The following is a 25,287-nucleotide window of genomic DNA, read 5'->3' as shown; positions in this document are numbered from 1 at the left end:
TCTCGTGCTGCGCCAGCTTTCTGGAATGCACTTCCCCAGACGATCAGACTGATACCTAGCCCCTACCTATTCAAGCGCTTTGAAAACCCATCTCTTCAAACAAGCCTACCACATCAACTACTCAGTACACTAACTTTGCCTGTTCCCTCCTTCCAAATATTATTCTGAATCTGCACTCTACTATTCATCTGTCTCCACACCCTACATGCACATGATAACTGCACTTGATACTTGACTATTGCACTTAAGCACACGGGCTGATGACCGGATCATGCAGCTTTATATGAAAATCCCTATTTATTATAATTGCCACACCTGAAATAACAAGCACTTTTCACCTACTGTGTCCCCCACCCCCTATTTCCTTGTAGATTGTAAGCTTGCGAGCAGGGACCTCACTCCTAATGTCACTGTTTAAATGGTCTTAACTTGTATTGAATTTATTGTCTGTACATGTCCCCACTTAATTGTAAAGTGCTGCGGAAATATGTTGGCGCTATATAAATAAAAATTATAATAATAACAACAAACAACAACAACAACTGGAGACCACTGACCCATCATCATCCCAAATATTTGGGGAAACAGTCAGCGGACTCACTTTAAAGGGGATCTGTCACCCTTTTTATGCCCTATTAGCTGCCGGCATAGACATCGGGGGCTTATCTACAGCATTCTGTAATGCTGTAGATAAGCTTCCGATATAACCTGAAAGAGAAGAAAACACGTTATATTATACTCACCGAGGTGGGCGGTCCGGTCCGATGGGTGTTGCGGTCAGGTTCGGCGCCTCCCTTCTTCATGCGATGACTTCCTCTTCTACCGTCCTGAAATGGCTCCGGCGCAGGCGCATTGCTCTGCCCTGTTGAGGGCAGAGCAGAATTCTGCAGTGTGCAGGTGCCAGACCTCTCATGACGCCTGCGCACTGCAGGACTCTGCTATGCCCTCAACAGGGCAGAGCAGTGCGCCTGCGCCGCAGCCATTACAGGACGGGAGAAGAGGACGTCATCACATGAAGAAGGGAGGCGCCGGACGGGACAGCGACACCCATCGGACCGGACCGCCCACCTTGGTGAGTATAATATAACGTGTTTTCTTCTCTTTCAGGTTATATCGGAGGCTTATCTACAGCATTACAGAATGCTGTAGATAAGCCCCCGATGTCTATGCCAGCAGCTGCAAAGCCAAAAAAAGGGTGACAGATTCCCTTTAATCTACCTCAAATTACAGATGACACTTCTTAGCAAACAAAAATCCTTGAAAGATGCCAATTTGCCTCCAGCCATATAGGATTACCTTACAGGATTATCATTAAACCAGTCACCGAGGAAGACAGCGCAAGCTTCAAAATAATGATTGCAGTCATGCACATTATGCTGCCGGCACGCACAATTCTGTTCTAAAATGCAGCTTTATTTCGCAGTTTCCTTTTAAAACCTACATATAAAAAGGAGGTCTCCACTGACATACGTTCTATACCAGATCTACACAAAGGTGCTTCAACATTAGTTCAAGGTGTGAGGCCTGGTCCTCATGGAGCGGTGCAGAGGTACGGCACACACCCGCTCCAGGATGCCTAAACACGATAAATGGCCAAGATTACTAAATGGCTTTATCCACTATGTTATGGTATTAATGACCTTAAAGTGACTGCCCAAATTGGAGCTTAAGAATTTATTGCAAGCCAGTACCTAAAAAGAATGAATATTTTACTTTAGATTTTACTGCTTGGCTATTTTGTTTTTGTATTTTTTAGATCACCTCCATTAAAAACAGAGCTGAGGTCTGTGACTACAGAATATCTACAGTGCACATAGGAATCTAGGGTAGTCTGAGACACACCCAGTCTTCTCATTGGCTGAGGCTGCTCTTCTCTCCCGCCCCTTTCAGCTCCACTTTCTCAGATTGGCAGGTGATGACAGCATTGACGAGCAGTAGCTGCTGTCTGTGTGTTGTGAATTGCACTCCATTGTTCTAGCTCTGGACAGAGCGACACATGGGACTTGTCTGAATGTTAGGAGCGTGGGGCGCAGATCGAACTTGTGCACATAACGTCATATCATGTGTGTCATTAGCATAGGAACAAGTGGACTCCGCTAAGCTGCTACAAAACCATCAGCACATTTTTACATATGGAAGACATTGAATATCTGTAGGGAATACTTGTCCCTTTAATACAAATTATCCCTTTTTTTTTTTGGAGAGATCCTAATTTCCAGTTATGAGAAATCTAGCGTAGAAACCATATGCAAATCAGATTGGAAGTGCACTTGTGACGTATCAGTGTATGTGAAGGCAGACGTTCTAGTACACCGACACTCCCCCAGTGCACTTCCAATCTGATTTGCATATGGTTTCTACGCTAGATTTCTCATCACTGGCAAATCAGATGTATAAAAAAAAAAAAGAATATTTTTAATTGCAGGACATGAGCTTATCTATATTTCCAGAACACTTCTTCCATACGTAAAAATGTGCTGAAGGGAACCCTTTAAAAAAGGGAATTTGTCGGCAATTTTTGATATTTATTATGACAGTAGAATAATTAAAGTTACGGGACCCCGATTCCAGGAATGTGTCACTTATTAGGTGGTGTGTTGTAGCTTCAATGTAAACAGTGTTTTATAAGCAGTAGATTTAAGCCCCCGTCTCACATAGCGAGATCGCTGAAGCGTCACCGATTTTGTGACGCAACAGCGATCTCCCCAGTGATCTCGCTACATGTGACACGCAGCGGCGACCCCCCCTGCTGTATATCGCTGATCGTGCTCGAATGTCCTGGGCCATTTTTTCATCGTCGGCGTCCCGCTGGCCAGTGCACATCGCTGTGTTTGACCCAACGAGCGACCTCGTTGGCGACGCAGAACTCAGGCGTGAGTCATCAGAAAAGCTGCTGTGTGACAAGGTACCAACGACTGCCGAGGATCGCTGGATGGTTGCTGCGTCGCTGAAGAGATCTGCTTGTTTGACAGCTTACTATTGACTATTTAGCGACGCACCGGCGATCCTTTCCAGGTCGTATCGTTGTCGGGATCGCTGGTGCGTCGCTAAATGAAACTGGACCCTAACACTGTCCGGACTACAGCTCACGTGACAAGCAGTCCAGCTAATCTGTATAATCCCATGTTTTAAGACTCAAATTGTACATTAAGCATAAAAATACTAAAAAGATTTTACATGTGTTTTAAAGCAGTATTCCAACCAAACAAAACAGTAGTTTCCCATTATGCACAAAAAAAAAAAAAAGAAGTATAAACAGTGCATTTTTCATGCAGTCATCATCTAAATACCCGTTGAGAAGTATACAGTATAATATTGGGACGCTGTTCTTATATCTCCATTGTCCAACATGAGATGAGATTTTTGGGTCTGGAATAACATTTTCAGGTAAAATGACACAAAAGGCAATTTTCTGTTATTAATAAAGAACTACCACATATCGAATCAATTTGCAAATATATTCAGCATTCGGCCAAAAGGGTTCTTGACCACAATGGCATTTGCAATCTAGTTTCCCGAATTCCCAATCATTCAGGCCAGCATAATAAGAAGTCAAGTTACCTTCCAGTTTGCTTTCAGAGTACAGGGGGAAAAAAAAAAAAAAAAAAAAAAAGTACCCAGAGGAAACCCACACAACTCAAGGACAACATGCAAACTCCCTCCAGATGTTGCTTGGCCGGATTTGAACCAGTGGTCCCGGGATAAACAATATGTATACATGGACCATCATCATCAAGACAGAGGCAAATAGAGGAGAATAGATTATAATAAAAAGAAGAACGTGATGCATAAGCCATGAATAAAATAAGGAAAAAGCAATAGTACAATCGCCTTCCACCACCTGACAAACATCTACAGAGAGGAATGTAGCACAGCCCCCAATGGTTTGACAAAAGGCCGAATTGGAAAGACCAAACATTCCGCACTCGGATTATTTCCTCGGAATAAAGATTTCTATCAGTAGACCAGCACGCTTTTTACTATGCTTTCATGCAATGTATTTCACCAAGGCTGGTGGTCGTCAGACAAGTGCGTACCCATATTCCGCATTGTAGATCAAATAGAAAAAAACATTTATAAAGCTGCAGGCAAGGAAAATAAAACAAGCATCAGCGGGAGCCAGAAATTTTTTGCCAATTTTTCCAACATAAAAAGGAACCAAATAATTTAAAAAAGGTAAATGTTATGCTAGGTTACATTCTTAATTCTGAAAACATTGTAGATTGATATAAGCATATGACTTAACACCAAGGTTGCAGAAATGTATCTAATATAGAAATATATCTAATATAGAAATATATTAAAAGTTATACATTAATATTGTCTAAATAATTTATTGACAAAAAGCTATCAGCAGATTTCAGCTATGTAACCTGAGAGCAGTATGATGTAGGGGCTGAGACCCCGATTCCAAAGATTTGTCACTTACTGGGCTGCTTGCTGCAGTTTTGATAACTGTAACAGTGGTCGGAATGCCGAGCTCTGTGTAACCCCGCCCACACCACTGATTGGCAGCTTTCTGGGTAGCTTGTTCGCAAGCTGCCAATCAGTGGTGGGGGCGTGGTGACAAGTAAGGCTGGACTGCCTGGCATGAGACACCTAGTCCTCTAATGATAATCTCCTGCTGATAAAATGCTGATTGTATTGAAACTACAGCAAACTTCTGAGCAAGTGAAATGTCCCTAGAATCAGGCTCTCTGCTCGTACATCGTGCTGATCTCCGATTAAGCAGAAGAAAAACGACTGGCAGATTCCCTTTAAATAACTAGCATGCTGCATTTTACCTCTAAAGGAATGTAAGAAAATTTAATCATAAATAAACTATTGTTCTATGGCCCTTATTTAAGACGTCAAGGTAAATTGCCTATTAGTAATCATTGTATATGAAAGAATCAGAGCTAGAATGTGGGGAAAAAAAAGGAAAAGTAGAGAAGGGAGTTTGGAAAAATAGAGAATACGAAGCTGGACTCCACAACCCTACTGCTAACCAGCCAACAGATGAAGGTCTAATTATTACCTACTTGACCGCAAGTCAAATAAATAGTATTTCACCTGTTCAGATGAAAAAATATAACGACATGACTACAAAAATATAACCAATGCCAATAAATAAGATTTATACAGAACCACAGAGTAGAACAAAATGGTCAGATTCATGGAATAAACGTTTTGGGTTGGTGAACATGAATATTAATCGTAGAATACTTACATCATAAGCCTCTTTTCGTAGTCCTTTACTACTCCTCAGCCAACTTCTACTTAATTCACTCAGTTCAGGGATAGGCTGAACTTTTAGCCTTACTGTATCCCCAGATTGGCGGATCATCTCTACAATTTCATCACGAGATTTATTCTCCACATTACGATTATTTATTTCAACCAGTCGGTCACCGGGCACCAACCCCAAAGCGAGATCTTTAGTGCCAGCACCAGGTTCTGCAAAGTGGACAACCCTCCTGTACACCTGCCCATCAGGTGCCCTATCCAACATGGTTGTCCTACGTAACGAGAAGCCAAAATCTCCAGTGTTTCTTCTTTGTAGCACCAATTCTCTTGGCACAGGTGCCTGGGGTGGAAGCACAGAAGGTAACCGCAGATCAGCTGGAAAGGTTTTCCCCACCACTTCTGGAATGTTGACAATAGGTGGAGTATTGCTCGGTGGGACAACCTGCACTGAAGGCACAGAGTATTTATTTATCTGGGCATCAAAAGCTCTGATTTCAACCTGTGGAGAAGGAGCGGCGGAGTTTTCAGATGGGGTAGAGGTTTCAGACTGACTCTCGTCTTTGCTTTTCTGAGAGAAAGAAAACCGTTTGACCATCTGCGCCATTCCAGTGGAATTCTGCTTGGCCAGGGATCCAAACTTAGCAGCTCGCTGAAGAACACTACCTTTGAAGTTGTTCTCCTCAATCTTCAAGTCATCACTGGAGCTGGCAGTGCTTAGATGGCCGGAGTCGTAGAGAGCGCTTCCTCTGTTGCTGACATTGTCCGAATCGATGTCCGTGAGGTTAAGCTCAGAGCTGCTAGCTACCTTTATCGGTATAGGATTAGATATTTCTAATTTGGTCTTGGAGTCCCTTTTTGAAGAACGATTAAGATTAAAAAAGCCCCTCCTCATGCTCATCTCCTCCAGACTTTTTAGTTCGGCTGCAGACATCCTCTCCTTCTTTTCTTTCTTTTTGTCCTTTTTGACTCCATCTCGGTCCTTATCCTTTTTCATTAGGTTGAACATGTTGGGATGGATTTACGATGCGGTTTGCACAACGTGCTCCGTACTGGGGTTCAAAGTCTTCTGGTCTCCAGCGTTTATCAAAACCTCATAGATAAATATTTCACTGAAAAGAAAAAGACGACACAATGAGAATGAGTTAATGGAAGACAAAACATAGAACACTAGAGAAAAGGCTGCCACAGAAATACAGTATTTCTATTGTATATTCAGAGAATTTGACACCGTCGTCTTTACGAATCCATCGGTATCTATTCCACAAGTCAGCGAGTTCCAAGAAGTTACAAATAAAACAATACTGAATGGACAATTGTTTCATACTTATGTTTTATTGTACAAAGCCGACGACCTCTCTGTATCATGCAAATACTAAGACAACATTGTATTATAAATATGTGCAAGACCTCAATGTAAAGAAATTCTAGAAACATTGTTTTCTTATAGTCTATTGGGGACATCTGATTTAAAAGGGGGATTCTCCGTTAATAAAGGAGTTCTCCGTTATGGATGCTCATATTTTGCTCACAGTGGAGAGGAGTTATAAAGGATGTCTTGCTCTGGAGGACCAGTCGAATCCCAAATTATAAAAAAAACATGATAAGCCTTGCAACGCTTCATTTACCTAATGGTGGTGCTGCAGATAAAAGCAACTGTTAAAGGAGTTGTCCACTACTCGGACAATCCCTTCTGAAGCCCTGTCTCCCTTCAGTAAAATAACACTTGCAATCACCCCCCCAGTGTTGGAACTATTCCCAGGGCTCACATGACGTTGTTATGTCATGGAATCCCTGTGGTCAATCAGCGCTGGCTTCCCTCTCCTCTCCTTCGGACAAATCAAGACATCCGGAGGAAGCGATAGCTACTACTGTACTCTTACTTCCTACAGATGACATTTACTTCCGTAGGAGGAGAGAGAAGTCAGTGATGATTGGCCACAGAGATCCCGTGACATTGTCAATTGAGCCCCAGGAGAGCCAAAGCCGATACTAAAAAGGCGCAAGACCCAGAGTGGAGTATAAGTGTTATAATTTTACTATGGGCAAACATTAGAATTCTAAAAGCGGCTGTCAAGAGTAGTGGATAACCCCTGTAATAAGAGGTCTCATCATAGATCACAATTCATTGCTGGGGGTTCTCTTATCTATTGTCAAGAGACCCTTCATAAGAATTGGTGAGCAGAAACCACGTTATAGCAGGATGCACACTGCAGGTTCTCTCATGTTGAATCTGCAGGAAACCATCCAATGATGACTTGAGCCAAGAAGCTCTTTGTTCCGGGTTCATGGTACCCTATTTCAATGTACAGTATAAAAACCAAAAAAGGAAAAATAAAGCAGCCACCAAGACCATCTCTAGTGCCCTAGATTTTGCATCAAATGTCCCTCTACTCCTCTTTGGTCAGACCTCATCTGGAATACTGTGTCCAGTTTTGGGCACCACATTTTAAAAAAGACATCAACAAACTGGAGCAAGTTCAGAAAAGAGCGACCAGAATGGTGACAGTCTGCAAACCCTGTCTTATGAGGAAAGGTTGCAGGATTTGGGAATGTTTAGTTTGCAAAAGAGAAGACTGAGAGGAGACTTAATAGCTGTCTACAAATATCTAAAGGGCTGTCACATTGTAGAAGGATCATCTTTATTCTCATTTGCACAAGGAAAGACTAGAAGCAATGGGATGAAACTGAATGGGAAGAGACAAAGATTAGATATTAGAAAAAACTTTTTGACAGTTAGAGTGATCAATGAGTGGAACAGGCTGCCACGAGTCGAGAAGTGGTGAGTTCTCCTTCAATGGAAGTGTTCAAACAGAGGCTGGACAGACATCTGACTGGGATGATTTAGCGAATCCTGCTTTGAGCAGGGGGTTGGACCAGATGGCCCAGGAGGTCCCTTCCAACTCTACGATTCTATGATAGTGTTTAGATTGAGATCTTTTATATGATAAATTATAGGATGAAGCAAATTATAACTTACTAGATTTGAGATCTGAAAAACATGGTTGCTTTCCTCCAGAAATTGTGGTAACTCTGATCATGTGCTGTGTTTGGCAAGATCATTCAGTCCTATTCAAGTAATGGAGCAGCAGTATTTAAGGTAAATAGGCAACTTAAAGGGGTTGTCTTCTACTATATGGATGACCTATCCATAGTATTTGCTCATTGATAGCAGATCAGTGGTGGTCTGCCACCCCCACCGATCAGCCTGAATAGGCCGTAGTACACAGCAGGCACGGCGTTTCATTCTCTGCCTAGTTCACATACGTCCACTTTTAGAGCCAATAGTAGTTAATAGGTGGCACTGGCGATTTACGGAGCACCATCGATCAGATGTGGAGAATCTATTCTTTGGAAAGGTTATCAATATCATAAAAGTGGAAAATCCCTTTAAGATCTTAACTTCACGTAAATATGCATAATCCCTAACGGAACAGATCTGTTTATCTATACGCATCATTTCAATATCCCATGAAAGGAAGATATGGCGGTATGGCTATGGGCTTATGCATAGACAACTAGGGTTGTGGCTGTAGATGTAGAGGTCAAACCCAGGCACCGATAACTAAGGGGCCAAAATTTCCCTCTGCCAAAAAAAAACGTCATCAGATTCAAATGGTGTGTGGAGGTTCTGTTAAGGCTATGTTCACACGTGTTTTTTTTTTTTTTTTTTAACCTGCAGGAAACACCTGCTATAAGCTGCAACGGAAAAAAAAAAAAAAAAAAATTGCGGGATTTGCTGCGTTTTTGTTGTCAACTTACTGAGGTTCTGCTACGTTTTTGGTGCATAAACCCCCGATACCTGTGTTTTTTTACTGCGTTTTTGCACTCTACCAATTGTTTCCTATGAGTGCAAAAGCGCTGAACGAAGTGACATGCTGCAGTTTTCCAAATCAGTCAGGGAAAAAAAAAAAAAAAAACAACGTGTGTGCATGATTTCTGAAGTCTCATAGCTTTAGTCAGTACTGTAAAACACAACTTAAAATTTGCATAAAAAAAAAAACAAAAAAAAAAAAACACACAAAGTAAAAACGCATATAGTCCGAGGCTGTCCTCTGATCCTACGAGTCACACACAAGACATGGACGTATTAAAAAAAAAATAAAAAAAAAAATTATGTCAGATTTAACAAATCAAAAATCAAAGTTTAGTAGCAAAAAGAACAAAAAAAATAAAAACATGTATACACTACACACATCTGCCCAGAAGGCCTCTATTAGCCGATCATATATGCTTGGCACAGCAGTAGCTGGCATATACAGATACTGCAGATGCGCCGTCACTACACACAGAGCTGCCCTATCTGTATAGACCAATTTAGATAGATACATATACACTTATAGAATGGCAGCATAGGGGTTAATTGCAGATTGATCGCAGGGTTTGATTTTCCTGAAGCTGTTCCTCCATATGAGGCTCATAGGGCCGATTCACTGCTGACCCTTGAGCCGTGCGCTCCGGCCACACGCACATTTCAGCGCTTGCGCCCCGCTTCACTGTATATTGCATACTGCGCACACGCTGGAATGACACAGAATACAAAAATCAATTTTAATGCAGACCATAGGTCAAATCTATCTCTTTACTGTGTGTGTCACCACACAGGTTGTATAGTCTCCCATACATTCGGTCAACATGTGGACAAAGTGAATGATGCTCAACTGCAAGACACAAGAACATATAATGGCCTTTCATCAATTTAGGGCCTGCACTGGTTTTTGGAAGTTGCAGATTTTACCTTTCAAGTCTTGAACTTTACTATATAGTGTAAAAAGCAGAGAAGGACAATGCTCAGACTGTGTACAATACAGGAGCTTAAAAATAATGTTTATTACTCACTTCTACAGCGCCATCAGATTCCAAAGTGCTTCACAGGCATCACCACTGTCCCCATTGAGGCTCACAATCTACATTCCCCATCAGAAGAAAAATGGAAAACCCATATGACACCCACCAAACATGGTGAGAAGATAAACTGTTCACAGATGTTGTTCCTGGTGGGATTTGAACCCAGGATCCCAGTGTTGCAAAGCAACAGTGCTAACCACTGAGCCACCGAGCTGCCCCAAGTGCCAGATGGGTTAGGAGAGTTTGTTAAATAAATGTTGGAGGGGTAAACTGCACGTGACATGAAAAATAGGTGTCGATGTCCAAGGTATTGGAAGCTCAGCGCCGATTCGGGGGCAGAGAACGGAATATGGACAACGACTCATCATGACGGTAGCACGGTGGCTCAGTGGTTAGCACTGTTGCTTCAAATCCCACTAAGGACAACATCGGCAAGGAGTTTGTATGTTCTTGACATGTTTGGAGAGTTTCCTCCAGGTTCTCCGGTTTCTTCCCACACCCCAAAAGACAGACTGAGGGAAATTAGATTGCGAGTCGTGCACAAAGCTTTTTTTTTTTTTTTTTTTAGAAATTGTAGCCCTCACACCCAAAAGAAAGCACAATGACTTTTTAGCCTTTGTTATAGTGTTATCTGCAAGCAACAAAATTAAGACGGTCTAACAGCAATCACAAAAATAACATTGAGAACAGGCTCTAACTTTTACTGTCTAGAGATACAAGAAAAACTGAAAATCAGTCTACGGCACGAGTCATCCTACACGGGGAATCAGGTTACCTATTCTTTCAATGGCACAATAAAAGAAGGTTCAGTAACCAGATACTACAATAACACGACAGTAACACGGCAACACAAATACATCGGTCTAAAGAGAGTCAGCACGGGATGGGGCTGTAATACTGATTACATGGATACCTTTGATAAAGAAATCAGCTTTGTTGTTCTTCTTTTATCACCATTTGTTGTTTTCTGCTAATTAGATTTCGGTGCACAGAGGCCGGACTCTACAGGGGTCTTCTCCTCCCTGTCCTTGATTCCCCACCACTGCCTCCGGTCTGTCAATGACTGCCTCTTCAGTCGGGTATCTCAGCAGTGACCTGTCATCCACAGACCAGAGGCAGCGGTGGGAAATCAAGGACAGGGAGGACAAGACCCCTGTAGAGTCCGGCCTCTGTGCACCGAAATCTAATCAGCGGAAAACGAAAAATGGTGATAAAAAAAAACAAACAAACACAACAAAAAGTGGATTTCTTCACCAAAGGTATCAATAAGAACAGCACGATGGCTCAGTGGTTAGCACTGCTACTTCGCATCACTGGGGTCCTTGGTTCAAATACCACCAAGGACAATATCTGCAGGGAATTATTAGGCTCTTCCCATGTTTGCGGGGGTTTCCTCTGGGGTCTTAGATTTCCTCCCACACTTCAAAGACATACTGATAGAGAATCTAGATTTAGAGCCCCAATGGGGACAGAGGTAATGTATGTAAAGCGCTGTGGAATTAATGGCGCTATATAAGTGAATAAATTATATTATTATTATTAATATTATTATTAATAATTTAGTCTGCATTACAGCCCCATTACAACCAGGTCTTTACTTTATATTACAAGATCAAGCTTTAAATATGGTTATAATTGGAGTTAAATTATTAAATTGTGAACACAAAGCTGACGTATATTATTGGGTCTTAGTTATACGTCCCATGTAGGTAGGTCTGTGCCTGCGTCGAGGGAAAACACCCGCAGCACCATTCTCTTCAAGCAACAAGATAGTTGCACGATACTATCCCAGGGAATAATGAGGTTTTATACCTTTGTGGACACTTTTTAATTAAATGTGTGTATTTGGCGCTAAAAATCATTCTTGCAATCAAATCTCACTAAAACTTTAGCTCTTTTGGCTTTTACAGGTTCTTAACTATTTTCTGAGCGCTGATTTATCACAACAGACCACACTGCAAGAAGTAACCAACTCCCTGTCAGACCATTATAACGAGCTGACTGATTGATTCTCAGTTAACTCATTCAGCAGCCAGTAACAAACTATAAAAGGCAAAATGTTGCCAGATTTTAAATGAAAACCAATTACAAAAATTATTATTTTTAAACACCAAATACATACAATAAAATTAAAAGAAAAAAAAAAAAACGTTGCCAAAAAGGGGGCGAACCCTGCGAACTATGGACAAATAGTCGTCTTTCACAGTGGGGTTAAGAGCAGCATGGCGGCTAGAACCTTATTGCTTTTTATAGCCGTGGTGTCTAATTCTACACAAGTGGAATTGATGCAGAACCATCACTACTACGACCACGACTGCCACCATGGGTAATCCAACATCAATGAAGGTTTTCTAGAATGACAAACCACTGTGCTTCTTGTTCAGAAACCTCAACCTCTTAATGAAAGACAAACTGGATCCATCAAAGAAGGTCAATAGTTTCTAAACAGCCACACAAGCTACATAAAGAGTTACAACACATTGCACGCACACGCAGTAAGTAAATATTGTGTCGAGGTGTTCCTACTTACTCCTCAGCGTCACATTCTTGGCCACAAAGAGGCAAATACAAGCACAACTCCGGGAAAAGGCCCTTAGTAAATGCATTAAGGTTCCAAAATGCAAGTCACATAAATCATCTCTTCCTCCCACATCGGTGGAGACTTGTGATATGTCAAGGCAGGACCACCAGCCGGGCTTTGTTCCCAGGAAAACCACACCCCTACTCCTCAAAGGCTTCCTATTCTATTTGGGGGCTTCTTTTTGGCTTCGGCTAGCAGATCCAGATTCATTCACAACCATTTTCCTTATACGTTTTGCACATACACGATTCCTCAGGTGAAAGCCACCACCACCACTACTCTTCCTACTTTATGGGTTTGTTGAGAACTTAACACCATCTCTATTATTCATGAAAGAAAGCAGACGGCGAGTAGCAACAAAAGCATCCTACACAAAGGGGACGTGCGCGGTCACAGACCTGTCAGTTCTAGAAAGCTGGGCTTGTGCTTTCCAGACCTCAACAAACAAGAAGGAAAAAACAGACGTGATTAGCTTCAAGAGGCCCCTGTGCAAGGACAATATTTGGGTCCATTGTAGTCCATAGCTCACCATAAGGCACCATTCCACCTGTTTAGAGGTGAAAGTGGGACCTTTTACCTCTTGGGTGCAAGGTTGCACCAATGGTCTGTCCACTCCTAGTCACATATCACACAAGAGAAAATAAACAAAACATATTCCAAGTACTAACAAGAAACAAGTTACCTGAGCAATGGTCTGAATGTGCTTCTCATCAAGTTTTTATGGAACGTATATGGGCACCTGTACTGGAGCGTACAAGGCAGTTTTCCTACTGTGTTAGGTGGGCAATACACAAAGCACACACCGCCTCAAAATAAAACGCATGAGTACATTAACAAAACCATTTTACTAAGAAACTATTTCTGGACATGGAGTAATAAAGGAAATAAGCCAATTGGGAGAAGCACGGAAGGATAATGTATACAGAGGCAAGGACCGAAACCTAGAGCAAACAAAGCAGGCTTTGAATCTACACATGCATTTATAATCCTTGAAGGGGATGACAGATCCAACCAAAAAGTCCTATTTTTATCCCATAAGGCACAATAAGTCCTACATCTAAAGTTAAAACCAACGTTGGCGTTTATCCATCAAGTATTTGTCGTAGAAATCTGTAACAAAATTCCAAATCTTTGGCCTAAGGAGAGTTTTCAAAAATTGTTCCACAGGGTGAGTTTTAGACCATGTATGAATCTGGCCTCTAAATTTCCATTTAAACATTTAAAAGATCTTGCCGATCTTCAAAAGAAGAAGTCTAAAAAAAAAATAAATAAAGATATTACAGAACTATACATCATGTGTTGTCTGACTTTTGGCTGCATTTTAGCTTTGCTCTATAGATTAGTGACCTACATGGAACATAATATATGAATGGTATCCTTGTGAGCACATGCCACAGGGAACCATATATGCTAGATATCAATCTATAGAAGGAAGACATGAAAGGATGTGAACACGTGAAAGGACCCAAATAAAACTGTTGTAAGTACAACTTTACATCTTTTGCATGACAGTTTCTCAGTTCTAATCCTACGATTAGTAAAGAGAATGCATAGTCAAAAAATGACCTACTGTTTAAACCAGGTTTTTGCATTGCATGCATTTATTAAAAACATTTTCCCCGAGTGTTTTTTTTTCCCTTCATGTGACCACCTTTATTATAAATTAAAACGAGAGCACTCTGTTTCCTACTTGCCACTGGGGCTATATTAGACTCCTAATTCATGTCCTTTCATGAACAGTTTTTCAGCAGGCTTCTAATCAGAGGCAGGATTTAAAATGATTGGTAACACCTCTATATATAAAGGCGTGAATCCTGTGTTATTAACCTATCACAATAAGTGATGTTACAGCCCACCTGCTCCCCCTCCCTTCACTATATTTACACATGCTCATATGATGCTTCAATACAATAATGTAGATTTCCTTAAACAGGAAGAGTCTAATAAAGTTCCAGTAGTCAGTGTGAAAATCACAAGATTTCTAGTTTTTATTTTTAATGTTGTGATACGGGATATAAAAAAAAAAAAAAAAAAATTTAAAAAAAAAAATGACATTTAAACGCAGAAAGCTGATTTAGAATTTGTGTAATCAGAAAATTACTCATTTCCTTTACATGTAGACACATACCACATAAACATGGTAAAGCAATACAGCAGGTTGAACAGCGGGTTGCTCTTTTTTCAGAACTGGCCGACCATCTGATCTTTATGGGGGATCCCAACTTTCTCCCACAGATAATAATGGGGGGGGAATAAGGATCAGGTAGAGTGAATTTACACTTCTGCTTTCCAGGCTGATAAGCCGATGCCAAAGGTGATCGCTGACGGCCCATTCTTCTCCTCCCATACATAACACAACCTCTCGGCCAAGCCGAATGTTCCTGTGTGTGGGGGAGTCGGGAGAGAAAGCTGACAGTTATGGGCCATGCGATGTCCTAGACCACAACTGACTTGCCCATAAACACATAGTAAAAAGCACAATTTACTGGCTGGAAGTGGCTCGAATTGAGCAAAATAAAAATGAACGGACAGTGGACACGCACTACAGGTCCGCTTTCTCTAGACATGTCTCTAGTTTCTGTAATTCATCATGCAATTAAGTGGCCATTATTATTAGAAAAATACCACCCACACCAGACAATTTCAATGGGATCAGGCAACCACCTACAGTATATGGGGTGTCCCAATTCTACATAGACAACAGATTTTGAATACAAGAAGGATCTGGAAAGGACATAATCCCCTCTCCCCATTGAGAACAAATATACATTATAATGTGCTAATGTTGGCTCAGAACAGTAAACCAAAAATGATAGCCATGTCTGATGAATGTACAACAAAAATAAATAGGTACTCGACATTTCCAACTTATGGTGTACCAAGTCACAATTTTTAAATTTTCCAGAAAATAATACTGCATGCTTATAATATATTCATATACACAGCTCAAAAAAAATAAACGACAATGTCACTTCTGTGAAATCAACCTGTCCCGATATGAAGCAACATCAATTGTGAATCAATTTCTCTTGCTGTTGTGCAAATGGAGCAGATAACAAGTAGAAATGATACGTAATAAGCAAGACAACCCCTGTAAAGTAGTGGTTCTGCAAGGGTTGACCACAGACCATTTCTCTGTTCTCATCCTTTTTTGGATGTTTTGGTCACTTTTGTATTTTGTCATTGCTCTCACCCTTAGGGGTACTGTACAGTAGAATGAGGCGGTGTCTATAAGCCACAAAAGTTGCTCAGGTAATGCAGCTCATCCAGGAAGGCACATCAATGCAAGAGGTGGCAAGAAGGGTAGCTGTGTCTGTCATCACAGTGTCCAGAGCATGGAGCAGATACCAGGAAACAGGCCAGTACCCCAGGAGACGTGGAGGGGGCCATAGGAGGGCAACAACCCAGCAGCAGGACTGCTACCTCTTCCTTTGTGAAGATACTAACAGGAAGAGCAGTGCCAGAACCCTAGAAAATAACCTCCAGCTGTTCATCAACATCCATGTGTCTGCTCAAACAGTCAGAAACAAAACTTCATGAGGGTGGTAGGAGGCCCCGACGTCCACAAGTGGGTGTTGTGCATACAGCCAAACACAGTGCAGGGCAATTGGCATTTGTCAGAGAACACCAAGATTGGCAGAGTCGACATTGGCACCCTGTGATCTTCACAGAGAAGAGCAGATTCACACTAAGACACATGTGACAGTTTAGAGACAGCATGGAGAAGGTTCTGCTGCCTGCAACATCCTCCAGCATGACCGGTTTGGCAGTGGGTCAGTAATGGTGTGGGGAGGCATTGCTTTGGAGGGACACACAGCCCTCCATGAGCTAGCCAGAGGTATCCTGACTGCCATTAGGTACCAAGAGGAGATCCTCAGACACATTGTGAGACCACATGCAGGTGCACTGGGCCCTGGTTTCCTACTGATATATGGACAATACGTAGGACTCATGTGGCTAAAGTGTCAGCAATTCCTGCATGATGATGGCATTGATGCTATGGACTGGCCTGCCTATTCCCCAGACCTGAATCCAATCGAGCACATCCGGGACATCACGTCTCATTCCATCCACCAACACCACATTGCACCACAGACTGTCCAGGAATTGACTGATGTTTTAATCCAAGTATGGGAGGAGATCCCTCAGGAGAACATCCACCGCCTCATCAGGACCATGCCCAGGCACTGTAGGTAGGTCATAAGGGGACGTGGAGGCCACACACACACTACTGAGCATCATCTCCCTATCTTGAGGCATTTCCACTGAACTTGGATCAGCCAGTAATTTTCCACTTTGATTTGGAGTATCTTTCAAAGCCAGATCTCCATAGGATATTAATTTTAATTTACATTGATCATTTTTATGTTCTATTTTTCTCAGATCATTCCACTATGTAATGAATAAAGATTTGCAACTGGAATATTTAATTCAGTGATATCTAGGATGTGGTATTTTAGTGTTCCCTTTATTTTTTTGAGCAGTGTATTTTTTTTTATGTCTTTTTGGATAGAATCTGTGATACGTAGGTAAATCATTTTTTTTTCTTTTTTTTTTTTTACAAGGATAACAGAGTTAGACTTCACTGCACAATGGACTCCTACCACTGCATACATTAACATAGTCTTCCTACTACATGGCCTGATGCAATCTGTATGGCTAGTGGCAGATTTGCAACACCTGCCTATATAACTGAATAATGCATACACTTCCTTCCATTATCTACAAGGTGGATATGAAAGTAAGAGCACAGTAGTCAATATACACTAGGCACTGCCTGTCAGGCACCAAAGATTTTAATGGGGTCTGCTATTCACCTAATACGAGCGACGGCTTGATTGTCCTAACATCCAACTTTCGCCAGGTAAAATGATTTTACTTATGGGGAAGTCCAGGATCATAGCGGTTACAAAATGACCATTAAGTCCACAGCTATCATGTTCTGTACTGCCAGCTTAAGACAGAGGTTTTTGGGTTAAAGTTTAACTGCAGCTCAGAGCCATGTTCTACAAAGGCCTGAAAATCCACCAAACCTGACTCCATGATAAGTTTTATATCAGCCTAGAATCAACCAACCCTAGTGCTTGGTCTGTGATATTGCAACCGGTATTTTTTGTGTTTTGTAGCAATTTCTTAGTAAATATTGATTGTAAACTAGGAAAAAAAAACAAAAAAAACACAGTGATGACAAAATACTAAAAGCCAAGCAGTGTGCGCTAGAAGCCTGCAGACATGAGCATTTAGTGGCCGCCATAACTTCCATAACTGGAAAAACTGCATATATTGTTCCTTCAACCATTTGCATTTTCCTCCCTTTTTACGAGCCATAGCCGAATAAGGTCTTGCTATTTTTGGTGGGCCGAGTTGTACATTTTTCTTTTTCCTTTGGTGGCGCTGTATGAGGGCTTTCTCTTGGTGTGATGAGCAGACTGTTATATTGATACCAATCTGAATATAAAAGCAAATCAAAAGTTGTGTAATTTTTTTTTTTTTTTAATGGAGACATGGTGATCAAAAGGAAGGGGGGAAAAAAATAACTTTTTTTAAAATTTCCCTTTACGGTGTTTACCATATGGGTTACGGGAATTATCTTTCTATTTTGATAGATCGGACCTCTACTAATGTGGCAATACCAAAATATGTTTAAATTTTTGTTTTTCTTTATCATTAAGGGGGGGGGGGGGGGGGAGAAAGTGGGTGACTTAAAGTTTTATATTTTGTTGACCCGGTCTACATGTACATCATTTTGCACTAACGGGATGAAGAATAGTCTACCACTCAATTCACGCAGACATCCAAAGATATGGACCAATTAGCCCAATTAGGAGTAAACTGGAAGAGTTGTGTCTTGACCCGTCTGGAGAAGACCGGCACAGCCAGTTGGCAGGAGTGATCATGAGAAATGGTATGGACCAGATGGGTTTGCTTTCTGGTCCTGACCGTCAGGGAAAGCTATACATTTCATTAGTGACCAGACATCCTAGGATTTTAATTTTTGTGATGAGACTTGTTTTCCCATTTCGCAAGAAAATACATTTGGCAGAGGCCTGTTTTCATAGCAACAGGACTTGTAAAAAAAAAGACTTGAGTATACTAATTGGTCACAGACTGCACATGAGTCAACAGCGTGATGCAGCAGTAAAAAAGGCTAAATCAATTTAGGATGTATTAAGAAAAGCAGAATCTGGATCACATGAAGTAATTACCCCCTCCAACTCCTCCTTGGTCAGGTCTCACCTGGAATACTGTGTCCAATTTTGGGCACCACAAAAAAAAAAAAAAAAAAAAAAAAAAACTAGAGCAAGTCCAGAGAAGAATGACAAGCATGGTGACTGATATGCAAACAATGTCCTATGAGTAGGGATGAGCTTTCCGATATTGAAATATCAGAATTCTGATTCCGATATTTTTTCCACATCGGAAATCCCATAATCCTTCAGCCTCTGAGCGCTCCGTGGAGCCAATCAGGAGCTGAAGAATTGCTGACAACATTGTGTAACTCCCCTAAGCTTGGTAGGAGGCGTCCAAACTTGCTAGCTAGGGACTGCGCTGCGATTGGCTGGCTGGATGGTGTGATCAGGCAGTATAAAAGGCTGCGCCTGCCATTTTAGCCTCACTCTACTGTGAAAGCAGATAGGGATAGGTTGCTGTTGGAGATAGGGAGAGATCTCGGATCTAATAGCGATAGAAATTGTTTTTCAGTGACTTTAGCAGCCATTGTGTTTTACAGAAGCAGACTTTTTTCTCACTGACCCCGCTCAGTTTCATTTTTTGTGCTGTGCAGGCTCTCAGTGAGATGCTTAGTGAGACAGCGCAGCGCACATTCACTGCAGCTCCTCTTGCTGCAGCACTGTGTGGTGTGTGTCTCACTGCCCTTTCTTTTCATCCCTTAAATCCCCTTCCCCTATTTTTTCCTAAAAGTGTAGCTTCACCATCCAGTACATTTTGGTGAACGCTATATAGGGTTCCCCCCCCCCCAATCCCTTACCCCCATTTATCCCTCAATTTTCCTGGTGCTCGGGTGCGCTTTGCACAGTTTAGTCACCTCTGCTGCACAGACCGCCTGTGTGCTTTTTTTTTTTGGGAGTGCAGCACCCACTAGGTCAATCTGTGTAGTCACATCAGACTGCAGGACCCCTAGTGTGGCCTGTTCTATCGTGCACCCCCAAATTTTTCACCAGTAAATTCACTCTCAGTGCCCCTATAAGTGTTACTTTACCTCACAGCATCTATTGAGGTTAAAGTTAAACACTATATAGGGATTGTGCTGTGAGGGACCCAAACAACCTCTGTGGCTGGTGTCACACAGCACCTGGCCCAGTCCCGGAGAATCCTTTTTTTTTGGTACTACAGCAGTGTCAGTTACTGCGCTGTGACATCCGACCGTAACGTGTACACCAACACCACAAACACACGTTACTCTTTGTGTAGGTCACACTAGATTCAAATAAAGCACACTAATCCCTAATAATTACTTTCTTGCCGTTCTGAATCCATCGATAGAGATGAAGAAGGCAGGGAGTAAGGGATGTCCCCGCGGCAGCCGCGGAATAGGTGCATCAGCAGCTAGACATGGTGCACATCCAGAGCAAGCAGCAGGCCCAAGTCACTCAGCACCTACTTTCACCCGGCAGCAGTCATTTATGCGCAGCTTGTTAGGAGCGCAGGGCCATAGGCTGATAAGAGAGGATCAAGTAGAAACCGTTGTTGGTTGGATGGCAGCTGAGGCATCCACCTCAATGAGCACAGCATCCTCCCAGGACCTCTCCACCACATCGGGTCAGGCCACTGAAGAGCAGCACCCATCTGCTTCTTCACCGCCCACTAAATTGCCCAGACATTCAGAGGGCCAGGAGCCAACCTTAATCCTCTTCTCAGAGGATGTTGGCTTGGAATCTGTGTGCCAGCCAGACAGCATTCCTGCAGCTGAAGAGGAGGTAGTGTGCACAGATGCGCAACCACTGTGTGCGTCTGAGGAAGAAGTGGAGGGTGGGCCAGTGCCCACAGTGACCAGACCCCAGTCAGCAGATGATGATGAAACTCAGCTGCCAGTTTCTGCTGACGAAAGTTTATTGGATGACGAGGTCATTGACCCATCATGGCATGCTGAGGGGCAGCAAGCAAGTGGAGATAGCTCAGAGGAAGAGCTTGCAGGTGTGGCGCAGCGTGGCCGTCCACGTGGGAGGGAAGAGGGAAAAATTGGTTGTCGGCTCCCTCAACTTCAGCACCCGGTAGGAGCAGGGCTCTTTTAAAGAGCACAAGGGGCGCGCCCAAGAGTTGTGGTGCATGGGCCTTTTTCGACAAAGTTGCAGATGACGTTACAGTAGTCAGATGCAAGCTTTGTCGACAAACTGTGCAAAGAGGGGATAACGTCAGCAACCTTAATACCACCAATATGTTGACGCATGTCAGGAAGAGGCACCCTGTGGAGTGGCAGCATCACACCCAAGATGATTCGCCACCTGCAGCTGGTCCTCCACCTCTTCAGCCACAGCGGCCACTTCTTCCTCCAGCTCGCAAACAGCTGCTCCCGCTTCCTCACCAGAATGCCAGGGTGCATCTGCTGGCAGTGTTGTACGGCGGCACACTGTCTGTACTTCATCAGCATCCCAATCGCTGGCATCCTCACACTCCCAAACCAGTATGCAGCCATCTGTCACACAGGTGTGGGAGAAAAGGCGCCGGAATCGGCAAACCACCCACGAGCACAGGGCATGAATTCTCGCATTACCAAACTGCTTGCAGTGGAAATGCTACCATTCTGGATGGTGAGCAAGCCAGCCTTTATCGATATGTTGGGGTTTGCAATCCCACAATACAGCGCTCCCAGCCGCTTCTACTTCAGCAGGCAAGCCGTCCCCGCCCTGCAACAGCATGTGGAGCGTAAAATTAAGCATGCGCTACAAAATGCAGTTAGTAGCAAGGTCCTCCTGACCACCGACGCGTGGACCAGTCAGCATGGCCAGGGACGCTACATTTCCATCACCGCCCATTGAGTAAATGTAGTTGAGCCTGGAACTGAAGTAGACAGTGCAAGTGCGCAGGTCCTGCCAACTCCACAGATTGCAGGCCTCTCCTCCGTACAAATTGACTCCTCCTCATACTCCTTGACAGACTCGCCTGCACCCAGACGTACCACAACAACCAATTTCAGCACTGCATCGGCCAAACATCAACAGACCGTGTTGAAATTGGTTTATCTGGGTGATGTTAGCCACACAGCAACCAAGCTGTGGAACACGCTCAAGGAGCAGAGCGACATGTGGCTTGCGCCGCTCAACCTCGAGCCAGGTATGGTGGTGTGTGACAATGGCCGAAACCTGGTCGCGGCTCTGGCCCAAGGTGGTCTGACTCACATTCCATGCCTTGCCCATGTCCTCAACTTGGTGGTGCAGTGTTTCCTTAGGAACCATCCTGACCTTGAGGAGCTGCTGCACAAAGTCAGATACGAGTGCTCTCATTTGCGGCGTTTAAGCATGGCTGCATCGTGCCTTTCAGCCATGCAGTGCAGATTGGGCCTGCCCGAGCACTGCATCATTGTTGACCTCCCCCACCAGGTGGAATTCGACTTTGCATATGCTGCGGAGGTTGTGTGAGCAGCAACCTGCAATTATGGAGTTGTAGCTGCATCAGGCGCAAAGTAGGCGACACACATCTCTTTCCTCCCACTTTACAACCACAGAGTGGGCATCCATGAAGGACATATGCACCATTTTGAAGTTCTTCGAGGACTCCAGTCTGATGTGAGTGCGGATGCTGCCCTACTCAGCCTGACTATTCCACTCATATGCCTTATAGAATCATCACTTAAAGGACTAAGAGATGAGGTTTCTCAGGAGGAGGAGGAGGAGGAGTATGATGAGACACTTGCACCAACCAGGCAATCTTCATCGGCCCGGTTGGTACAAAGCTCTGTGGGTGCCTCACAAAGGTCCAGGCAGGACACAGCAAGCGAGGAGGATGAGCCAGAGGAGGAAAGTACACAGCGCTCTACTAGCAGTCACCAGATAGAGCGTGGATGGGGTGATGCAGAGCAGCCAGAGCACATTCCTCCAGCTGGTGACAGCGATGCATGGCCAGTTGACAGCCTTCAGCACATGAGTGACTTCATGCTGCAGTGTCTGAGAAACGACCCACGCGTGGCTCGTATTCTCCACACAAATGACTCATAGGTGGCCACCCTCTTAGAGCCACGTTACCGGAACAGCCTTCAAAGCCTAATTACACCGTTGAACCGGGCGCGTCAAATGCCGGAGTACCAAGACGCACTGGTTAATTCACTCATGTACTCTTTTCCACCGCATAGCAGTGATGCGCGTGCACTAGCAGGCACCTCAGTGCGTCCTGGGCCCAGCGGAATCCGTTCAGAAGTCGGGAGCAGAAGCAGTACATCTGCTACTGACAGGTTCAGTATACCCAACCTGTTCCAACGGTTTCTGAACCCGCAAACAGTTCGGGCACCATCAGCACAGACAGTGCAACGCACTAGGAGGCAACGTTACCGTGACATGGTGGCACAATACCTCTCCACCCCTGTCAGTGTGCCTCAGGATGGATCTGCCCCCTTCAAGTTTTGGGTCTCCAAGTTGGATACATGGCCCGAGCTTAGCCAGTATGCCTTGGAGGTCCTGGCTTGTCCTGGTGCCAGTGTGATTTCTGAACGCGTCTTTAGTGCAGCTGGCAATGTACTAACAGACCAACGTACCAGACTATCCACTGCAAATGTGGACTGGCTTACATTCGTAAAAATGAACCAGGCCTGGATTTCTGGTGACTTTCGCTGCCCTGGGCCAGAGCAGACAGGTTACATGCATGGTTGGTAGCAGTATCCATGCTCTGCCATGTGCCTATGTTGCACACAGCGTCATCTGTTATGCCCGTGGTCTGGCCTCTACTACCAACATCTAGCACCTGGTTCTGTGACTGACTCTTTCACCTCATACTGTTTTCCATGGGCTCTAGTACCGGCAGCTAGTGCCCATTTCCGTGACTGCTGATTTCACAGCATGTCGTGATTCTGGGCTCTAGTACCGCCAGCTAGTGCCCATTTCTGTGACTGCCACTTTCACAGCATGCCGTGTTTCTGGGCTCTAGTACCGCCAGCAAGTGCCCATTTCCGTGACTGCTGATTTCACAGCATGTTGTGATTCTGGGCTCTAGTACCGCCAGCTAGTGCCCATTTCCATGACTGCCACTTTCACAGCATGCTGTGTTTCTGGGCAACAGTACCGCCAGCTGTACCTCGTTAGACCAAAGTGGAAAAAAAGGACGACAGATGCCAAACACCTATAGGCAGAAGCACAAGAGGCGGAATCCAGCCACGCCGGCTATTTCCTGGCAGTGAAGTGCGGACACAGGTGCCTCCCCCAAGGGGTAAACCGAGTTCCAGCATCGCCAGCTGGTTCTCGGGAGAGCCCAAGGGCACGGGTACCTCCTGCTCTAAACTGTGTTTCGACAACGCTCGCCGTTACACGGTTGTGTCCGTCGCACTGTTCCACGCCCCCGCCGTACATCATTCCGGCTCAGTTTGCTGTTATCCGTGGTGTCGACAGTGTAGAAGCCCCCTACGTGGACTCCGGGACCTGGCGCTCAAGGCTGGTGCCAGTAGGCCCTGCTCCTCCCCTGCTGCGACTGCCGAGTAAAGAAGACTGTGTCCGGGTTGCGGGGGCAAATGTGGCTCTTGCACCTTCTGCCGAGAAGACATTATTCCGGTAGAAGACCCAAGACAGGAAGACAGATGCAGAAGACCCAAGACAGGAAGACAGATGGAGATGTCCCCGGACTCCTGTCTTTTTGCTCTTGAACTTGCGTCTTTGTGGGGTTTTTTTGGGCTTCTCGGCAGTGCTTTTGGCTTATGTCACTACTACATTGTGGTTTCCGGGCTACAGTAATGTCAGCTGTTGCCCAGTACAGCCACTGGCACTTTTACCTTCTGCTGCTTATCTGGGTTCCAGTAACCTCAGCTGGTTCTCAGTAGAGTCAATGGCTTAGGTCCCTCCTTTGTGGTATCCGAGTTCCAGTAATGTCTGCTGGTCCTTGGTAGTGCATTCTGGCACAGGTTACCTCCTGCTTAGTTATCGGCCTCCGGTAACGTCAGCTGGTGCCTGTTAGTTCCATTGGCTCTTATGCTGCCTATACGGGTTCCAGACTCACCAGCTGGTTCTCTCAAGTTCCTGTGCCTACTGTTAGTTCTGCGTATTTCCTCTGGGTTTGGGACATTCTGCGACCAGCCAATAGCAGAATAACCATAGACGGAGGTTTAGGAAGCAGTAGGAGCAGAGGTACATGAACCAAAAGCAGAATATCAATATACAGAATTACTGAATAACAGTAATAAGAAGACTAAGCATGGTTTAAAGGGAGTGTATCCGTTCCTCCACGTGGTGCTCCTGGAAACTCCCTGCAAAGCAAGGTGAGCTGAACGCGGACACGTCAGTCAAAGGGCATATTGACACCACCACCGGAAGTTTTAATTTAATAATGTAAAATCATTAACCCTAACTATCTCTAACCACTACTAACCCTTACCACTAACCCTAACCATAATCCCTAACCCTAACCCTACTAACCATAAGCATAACCCTAACCCTTACCCTAGTAACCCTAACCCCACCTCAACTAATCCTAACCCAAAG

The 25,287-nt window shown here is 44.0% G+C and overlaps 1 protein-coding gene across 4 annotated transcripts in view; it reads right to left on the bottom strand.

Moving 5' to 3' along the window:
* Nucleotides 1-25,287, bottom strand: part of MYO18A (myosin XVIIIA) — a 410,894-nt gene that overhangs the window by 358,892 nt on the left and 26,715 nt on the right. For all 4 annotated transcript variants that reach the window (XM_073565477.1, XM_073565478.1, XM_073565479.1 and 1 more), the window contains exon 2: nt 5,210-6,335. In XM_073565477.1, coding sequence (XP_073421578.1) covers nt 5,210-6,232 — 1,023 coding nt within the window. In that variant the 5' untranslated portion in view covers nt 6,233-6,335. The remainder of the gene's footprint in view (nt 1-5,209; nt 6,336-25,287) is intronic.

Source organism: Dendrobates tinctorius, unplaced genomic scaffold (genome assembly GCF_039654945.1).
Source record: "Dendrobates tinctorius isolate UK_male_01 unplaced genomic scaffold, ASM3965494v1 ptg000016l, whole genome shotgun sequence".
NCBI classification, from domain to species: Eukaryota; Metazoa; Chordata; class Amphibia; order Anura; family Dendrobatidae; genus Dendrobates; species Dendrobates tinctorius.
Note: the sequence above shows the minus strand (reverse complement) of the source record. Positions and strands in the feature narration are given on the sequence as shown.